The following is an 8,009-nucleotide window of genomic DNA, read 5'->3' on the forward strand; positions in this document are numbered from 1 at the left end:
TATGCATGATGTAATTAAAAAAAAGCAAAGCAATTTAAATAAAAAGCTTTATTTTAAAAAATTCTAGTCTTTGCTAACAGAATCCAAAAATGCAGTGCAACATCTCATACATTGTTCATAGACTTCATTGAAAGCATTTTTATTATGATTCTGAAAATAAGGATAAAAAATATGTAATAAACAGAACAAATAAATCTGGTTGGAAAAAAAAAACAAGACTTGTATAAACATAAAACTTACATAGGCAAAATATGGATCTTCTATAATCAGTTCTTTCTGTGGATCATAACTTCCTAAAAGTGAAATTTTAGCAGTACTATTTGCAGGAGCAATATCATTTATATCTCTGAAAAGAATAAAGTGCTGATAACAATTTTTTTTATTATAAATTAAGCAAATAGTAAATAAAAATGAATTTATTTTTGTACTTACGTTATATTAGCATGGTCCATACCAAAGATGTATTCAAATGTTGTGAAGTCATCTTCCGTGATCTAAAATTATTTTGATGAAAAACAGTACACTGAAGAGGTCTAACCTACAATAAGTGTGCTGTTTCTTAATTACAGACATTTATTTATCATACATTACAATCTGTCCACAAGTTTGCCCTCTTGATAAAAATGTATTCATTTATTATTATAGGTGGTTAGGTCAAAGTAGAAATAAACGCCATGTTCAGTTTTATATTACATAGATCATCACTTTGTAACAGATATTACAGAATCTATTTTATTAGACGTGTTCCTAAACACCTTACACAAACTAGTGACCTTCCTAATGTCTAAAATACACTTATCTAAATTCCATTATTTTTCACATATTTTCCAAGCTGATTATAAATTTTTGAATAAATAAAACTACACACTTGTTCATTCAAATAAGGCAATCAAAATATCTTTTCATGTTAAACTATGCAACTATATCCTATGGCATTCAAATTTTATGAAAACATAAACAATTTATTATATTACATAAATATTTAACGTTACCAATCTCCCACTGTGTTTATATCCTTTAATACCATTTTTCTTAAGAACTTGCATGGTTCTATCATCCGGTGACTTGCCAATATGCCAATCACCTGTACCCGCACTGTCTATCAGCCACTAAAAATGTAAGCGGAGAGTTTAGAAATTGGATATAAGCAACAAATGAAATTATCAGAAACTAAAATATATAAAACAGATTGTACCAGACACTGAATGGTAAACAAATATTGTGCTATGACGGGTGTTGTTACAGTTTCCTGAAATGATTTCCTAAAAGTTTAAAAGTGGAGGTTGGTCCAGTGGCATCTGTCAAGTTTGATGAGTCATTTGTTCATTATTGTTAACATGGACAAAACATGTTTGATAACAAAATATTTTTTAAATTGTTAATTTAAAAAAGTACACTGCAAAAGTGACACATATTAATAAAGCTTTTATGAGCCTATGTTAAATCACACACATAATAGACGTTTAAAATATTAAAATCCCCCTTTTGAAGGTCCAACCCATTTTAATGAAATATTAAACATAAATTGCATGCACACTGATGTTACAATACTATTTTTAGAATTTTAGTAAACAAACATTTTTGATGGTCTTTGTCGAATGGATACTTTCACATGTACTTAATTAAATAATGTGTAGTGGCTTTAAAGTTACCTCCCCATGCCCCAACCTCGGAACAAATGTCTGAAAGAAACACATAATGTCACGTTTTCAGAAATAATTTCCATCTATCATTAGCGCTCAATCAATCATTCAACCGATGTCTTGAGTTAAAAAAACCCTCTTGTAACCATAAAATAATAATGCTTAATAATGAAGTAACTGTAAAGGTAGGATACTCACTTTATCTTTTAAACCTCTTTGCTGAACAAGGTGTTGAAAAATTCCTTCAGCCATTGTTGATCTACATATGTTACCTTAAGCAAAAAATTATTTTGCAATTAGATTAACAGGGATAAAAGAACTAAATAATAACATATAAGATGTTAATAAAATGTACACCTTAAATGAAAATAGATACAATGCATGGCATCTTGGCTTAGCTAAATCGCCTTAAAATAAAAATGGTTCATTGTTGAACTTTTATGGGTGTATACTGAGATTTTCCCCACTATAAGAACAATGTGATTAAATATTTCATAAGGCACTACAGATCAGTTCTGATTCTTCCACTTCCATACTGATGAAGTCCAAGTAGAATACAAATAAGTGACACTGCATTACAGATTCATTATTTAAGTGCCCCACTCTGGTTCTTAAAAGATACTGCAGCACAATTTATAATCAGGTGATGTGATAGAATATATAATAGTAATATTTCCAGTAATATATGTTCCTATTCTGTATCAGACTAGTTTGTGCCAAAATAAGAATAAGACTTCTTGGGCCAGAGGTTAACCTTAATCTTTGATAACACCATAAAGATGGAATTAATTTGAAAATGACACATAAATTTGCAATTTCACTTTTTAAATCTCATTTTTAGTATGATAATGCAAAACACTTGGTGATTTGATCTCAGTATTTATTTATATCTAAGCTTTAAAAAGTGTAACAATTGTAACCAACACTTACCTAAACAGACAAACAATACAGAATGAGAATGATTTGCTGTTGAAGACATAATCTAGATCTAGACCTACCTTAAAAGAATATAAAATTTTGGATTAGTATTTTTTTTATTAAAAATAATTATTAAATGAAGTAAATTTTTAGTTTTAAATGGGCCTTTTAAAACCTAAAACTTTGGTTTTAAAGAGTGCAATACACTATGGATAAAATGGGCTACAATATTCACTAAATCAAATCAGGTGCATCCGCTTGCACTCAAGCGACCTGCAGCACCCCAAGCTCACCTGTAACGGTAGCTACCACGAGTGCCCTATGATGCTCACTATTCATTGTCTTTTCACGTTCGTGCCCAAGACACATGCTCTTGACAAATGGGCTCCCAATTTCACTAGTTTTTAAATTTTGATGTTTTACTTACAACTGTTATGCTTTGTTTCTTTAAGGAGAGCACAGAAGTTTATGATATACATGTTTATAGGATAAACATCATTTTTTTTTATAACCTACTGCAGATAAATGTACAGGGTGGACCTCTCTCCCCACACACTGAGTTCGAACAGCCCACAACCGACTCAATTGATGGAAGTCAAAGGGGTTGGTGTGGTCGAGTCGGTAAAGCTCATGGTTGCTAAACCAAAAAATCTCAAGTTCAAACCCTCGGGCAGATGAGGCTTGATAGCCGGGGACAGCAATTCTTCTAGGAGAGACAACTCCAAAATTAAACAACTGCAGCTTTGTAGATTGTTCTTGGTTGGACAAAGGCTATGGAAGCAAATCCAAAAAGAAAAGCAGGCTGAAATCGGAGTCAACGGCCTTAATGGCTCATAACAAGTTTACATGTATACTTAATTGTGTTGAAGGAAATCCCTTTCAACATTACAATTAAGAACGAAGAAGAAAGATGGAAGTCATATCTAGATTTAAAATGTTCTATTTCTTATATACAATAAGAAAAAATGGCCAGCCAGATGCATACTTTGTATTTAAGGTATCCCACTGGTAGAGGCCCCTACTCTTGGAGACGGAGTCTCTACGTAAACCTTATTGACAAGTGACCTATTGTTGAGAGCCAAACTAATGGAAGACATTTTGTCTGAAGTTGTAAAGACAGGAGCTTTTTTATCGGGAGCCGAAATGACGGGAGCCAATTTGTTGGGAGCCTACATGATGGGAACCTTTTTGTTGCTGTCATTTGTTCACTTGCCGTTTTGTCAATTGTTTACTCTGCTATGGCTGCATGGTAACAAGATTTGGATACTCCCTGTCTTAAAAACTTTTACATTAAATAACTTCCACTCCAGGCCTATTATTTTTTTCAATCACTTTTTTTTTCTGGCACAAGATGAAAGAGTGTCCAATTTATTTTATAATCCCTCATTAAAATAATACTGGAATAGGCCTAAAAAATAGCCTATTTAGAAAATACTGTCATTAAATGAGGGTGTCACCGACCACCATCTAACAATTTAGCTTTTTGGTTTGTTATCTAACTGGATAAACCATTATTTTGATCAAAGTGACTACTCTGAAGAAGTTTCTTCCCCTCAGCAATAGTCTGGTCAGCAGAAGATGCAATTACCTTAATAGCTGTGCAATGAGCTCAAAATTAAATACTATTAATAGTTATGCAATGGGCTCAAATTACCCTTTACTCCGCACTTTATAATGTTCAGAATGCACAAATAGTTAACAAATTATAGTTCTGAATCAGTTTTGTCACATAAAAACTGACATTCGACAATAAAGATCTGTGTATTAGGCCAAACAGTCAACATGATAGTTCAATTTAAGTGCTAGAAAAAAACATGTTTTCCCCTCAAAGGATGGAATACTTTATTTATTAAATTTGTGCACAATTTTGCAAAATTGAATCTGTGTTTACGGCATCATACAAAGTGCAATAGCTTACAGATATTCTACATCATCCCCGCTCGGTTCGTCAAACCTGGGCCCCATGCTGATGGCCATATTCCTATCCTGCTGCCAGAGAAGTGGACTCTTTAAAACTACTGATATACCTTTTACTCAAGCCCATACAAAGCTCTGGCATTACATTACTCGTGTTGTACACATATGCATATAGTATTGAGAGTTGAGCTTCTGTGTCAAGAAACATACTGTTTTGTCTAATTTTGCATGCAGCTGATTTTGTCTTGGGCTTTTTTGTCAAATGTAGTTTTTTGTCAGGAGTCATTTAGATTCAGCTTTAACTTATTATTAAAATCAACTTCGTTAGCAGTCAATATGTGGAGGCCTATTTGTTGTGGGAAGGCTTTTGTCAGCAAGCCTTTTTGGCAGGGATGATATATTAAGGTCGTTTTACACAGCGTGTCTTGCTAGCAGGCTTGGAATAGTTATGATCATTAATTCTTAACGAGGTATATATATGCTAACGCGTAATTATCATTATTTTGATTGAGCACAGCAATATAGAGGAGGCTTGCAGCAATTTTCATATTCTCCTCCTTTCATTAGGCCTAACCATTGTGAATTGCAGACCCCCACAGTTGACGTCACAAACCTACAGCTACAGATCCTCCCCAGCACGCACATCATAGATATCATTTATGGGCAATCCCATTTCACTCTATTATTTTGGTATCAACCCTAAATGGTGATTTATTATTCAAATTATCTAGATCTAGGCCTATACAATTTATAAATTTATCCAAAATATAGGCTACTCATCTGGTAGTCTCATGATTATGATATTTATTTATTATTTAAATTTATTAATATTAGATCTAGTAGGGTATTTAATTTATGATAGTTTCTGCGAAATTTACGTATCTAATAAACCTATGGATTACTCTTAATTCTGAATTATAGATCTAGATCTAATACTAATAACTTGAAACCGATTTGACACCGGTATAATAATACAGTAAACGTCTCGTAAAACGATCAAACTAGAAAAGCCTACATACTTTATTGGAAAAAGAAACCGGAAATAAAGCGAGAGTAAGCTCCCTTTCTCATTGACGCCGCGTTTACCGTCTATGGGAAATAAACCGGAGTGAACTCCCCCTAAACTTTCTTGAACCTACAAATATAAGCGGGCTGAGCCTGTCCTTACTTCATTCTGTCATCGCTATAGCTTTTGGAACCATAATAGTAAACATCTGACTATGCAGTGCTTTACAGTGCATCGCAACTTCTTTTTACAAGTAGTAGAGTAGAGTTTGTTTATATAACGACATAAGGTTATTTTATAAATGCCACTGTTTTTACTCTTTCGCATAACGTCAAGAAAATATTAAATACACGCACACTGCTAAAACATATTAAAAAGATTAATGTCAAATATAATTTTCGTTTAGATTCCCAGAAAAAGTGGATACATTTTATTAACATAATAGCAGTAGGGTAGAAAAATCAAATTAATTTTAACTCTTTTTTTTTCTAATTTTGACAAGGGAGGTAATTTAAAAATAAATTTAACTCACGCTAATAAAAAAATGTGAATGCAAATCTACGGGCGTCCTAGAAGCAGTAGCGTAGCAAGGGGGGGGGACCTTAAGGGGCGCCAAATGGAGTTGGAAAAATAAATTGAAAGGTTGAGGAGGGTGCAAATCGAAATATTTTTGCCCGTTGGCACTGAGGAAAATCACTACGAACCATCGCATTTTCACAATCACTGACCGGCGGCCAAGGCTACATTGCAATTGCACAACCAAGTGCACAACAAAACCTACTGTGTAATTTTAAATGCCTTAAAAGGTAATCTTGTGGTAACAAGTGATGGTAGGTTCGATGATTTTATTTACAACAAAAAGCCAAAAAACTAAAAACCCAACAGACATCCAAAGTCGCTTACTCCGGTCACAGAAAACACGTCTGTACTGGTTTCTTCTAACTTGGTCTGGATTTATACCTCGTACCACGACCAAAGTCCAGTTTATCGTCTCTCGTGTAGCTTCTGGTTATAATGTCCCGTCGTGTGTCGATGGGTCTTTATTTATTGGCTACCCCTGAAATCTGCCAATATTCCTGAATGTCGATAAGTCATGTCCTATATGTCAAAGTACCAATCCGTCTTCCCCTACATCACTCTTAATCTCGTCCTGTGCGACGTAAATTACCTGTTGATACTACTCACGGCCCTACTTATGGGCGATGGCCGGAGGTTCGCTATTAAACGCCGCAGGTGTCCAGATCTAATCGGTACCTGACCAGCGTTTCCGGTGTAGTTATCGTGCTAGCCATCTTGGCACAGCAAGTACGGTCACTCTGTCCAAGCCCCGGTTGATAAATGGGTAAGGTAATGTCGGTCAAGTCCGTGGGTGGTTGCGATGTCCCCACCACTATTGGTTGTAACTTCCCTCTAGTTCAAGGGTCGGCAACCTGCGGCTCGCGAGCCGCATGCGGCTCTTTTGATGTCAAGATGCGGCTCTTCGGCTCCATGCACAAATAGTTTTTTTAAATTTTATTTTTAAAACTCATACTTTTTTTTTGCAACACTCGGTGTTGAACATATAATGATAAATATAAACAATAAACACTCACTATTATATTAGAATGTTTAGTTACTCCCTATTTTCAATATACTTGTCCATCCCAAATTGAAACATTCAACTTCATGGTGGATATCACAAATAAACTAAATGTGCTAAATGCAAAACTACAAGGAATGGTAAACCCAGCATATGCCTTGCTTAAAGAAGTGGATTGTTAAAAATATTTTTGTTTTGTTGGAAGACACAGAGAGCGGTAAATTATTTAATTTTGAAAAATCTGAAAAAATATCATGATGTAACCAATGCTACTATTAACATTAACTACTTGAGCATTACAATAAACACAACGAAGGATGGATTCACTTAAAGTTTTGAGCAATTCAAAACAAATGCAATTACTCTGACGTTCATAGCAGATTCTCTCATCACAAAAACAAATGAGATTAACTTTGATCTATTTGGAATTGATGCTGTCTCGCTTCAAATGCAATTGCTGGATTTGAAAACCAAACATTTTTTGGAGTGGTAGGTTCACAGATCTTAAGAGCAAGTTAGGAGAGTTTGAGGTCCAGTAAAACATGCACGTTTCGCTGCACAAGTAGACAGCTCTAAAAGAAACGCCACAAGTTGGGACTCTATTATGTGACGCATGGAATAGTCTTCCAGGATACTACAGTGAGGTAAAGAAGTTGACGTTTGGAGTGCTGACGATCTTCGTGTCAACATATTCATGCGAGCAAGCGTTTTCTTGCAAGAATATAATAAAAAGTAAAGAAACCAACTAACAAATAAAAGTCTAGAGGCGTGCTTGAATCTAAAAACAACTTAGGAACCAGGTTTAAACAAACTTTTAAAAGGCATGCAAGGACAAACTATTGCAAATATTTCAAAATTATTTTAGTTATATAATTTGATTAGTGATTTTATCATTCTTGCAGTTAGTTAAAATACCTTAATATTTTTTGTTCGAAACATGTGTATG

The 8,009-nt window shown here is 34.2% G+C and overlaps 1 protein-coding gene across 3 annotated transcripts; it reads right to left on the reverse strand.

Moving 5' to 3' along the window:
- Nucleotides 1-31: 31 nt before the first annotated feature.
- Nucleotides 32-5,522, reverse strand: LOC131952278 (low molecular weight phosphotyrosine protein phosphatase). Of its 3 annotated transcripts, none has more exons than XM_059314881.1 (7): nucleotides 5,498-5,522; nucleotides 2,574-2,641; nucleotides 1,842-1,915; nucleotides 993-1,109; nucleotides 433-494; nucleotides 241-346; nucleotides 32-150 (listed from the first exon to the last, which is right to left on the reverse strand). In XM_059314881.1, exons 2-7 carry the CDS (start codon nucleotides 2,620-2,622, stop codon nucleotides 64-66), a joined length of 495 nt encoding a protein of 164 aa, XP_059170864.1. In that variant the 5' UTR covers nucleotides 2,623-2,641; nucleotides 5,498-5,522; the 3' UTR covers nucleotides 32-63. The 3 variants fall into 3 exon arrangements, with proteins under 3 accessions (XP_059170864.1, XP_059170863.1, XP_059170862.1); XM_059314880.1 differs by lacking the exon at nucleotides 5,498-5,522 and adding an exon at nucleotides 5,361-5,469 and having other exon boundaries at nucleotides 2,574-2,637; XM_059314879.1 differs by lacking the exon at nucleotides 5,498-5,522 and adding an exon at nucleotides 5,361-5,469.
- Between the last annotated feature and the right edge of the window lie 2,487 nt (nucleotides 5,523-8,009).

Source organism: Physella acuta, unplaced genomic scaffold, assembly GCF_028476545.2.
Source record: "Physella acuta isolate Inbredline_101_S28 unplaced genomic scaffold, ASM2847654v3 ptg000863l, whole genome shotgun sequence".
NCBI classification, from domain to species: domain Eukaryota; kingdom Metazoa; phylum Mollusca; class Gastropoda; family Physidae; genus Physella; species Physella acuta.

Coding starts and splice junctions, on each gene's coding strand:
- LOC131952278 (XM_059314881.1), bottom strand. CDS start 2,622: ATGTCTTCAACAGCAAATCATTCTCATTCTGTATTGTTTGTCTGTTTA. Junction 1,916..2,573: donor TGTATTGTTTGTCTGTTTAG/GTAAGTGTTGGT, acceptor TTTTTGCTTAAG/GTAACATATGTAGATCAACA. Junction 151..240: donor AAGATCCATATTTTGCCTAT/GTAAGTTTTATG, acceptor CCTTATTTTCAG/AATCATAATAAAAATGCTTT.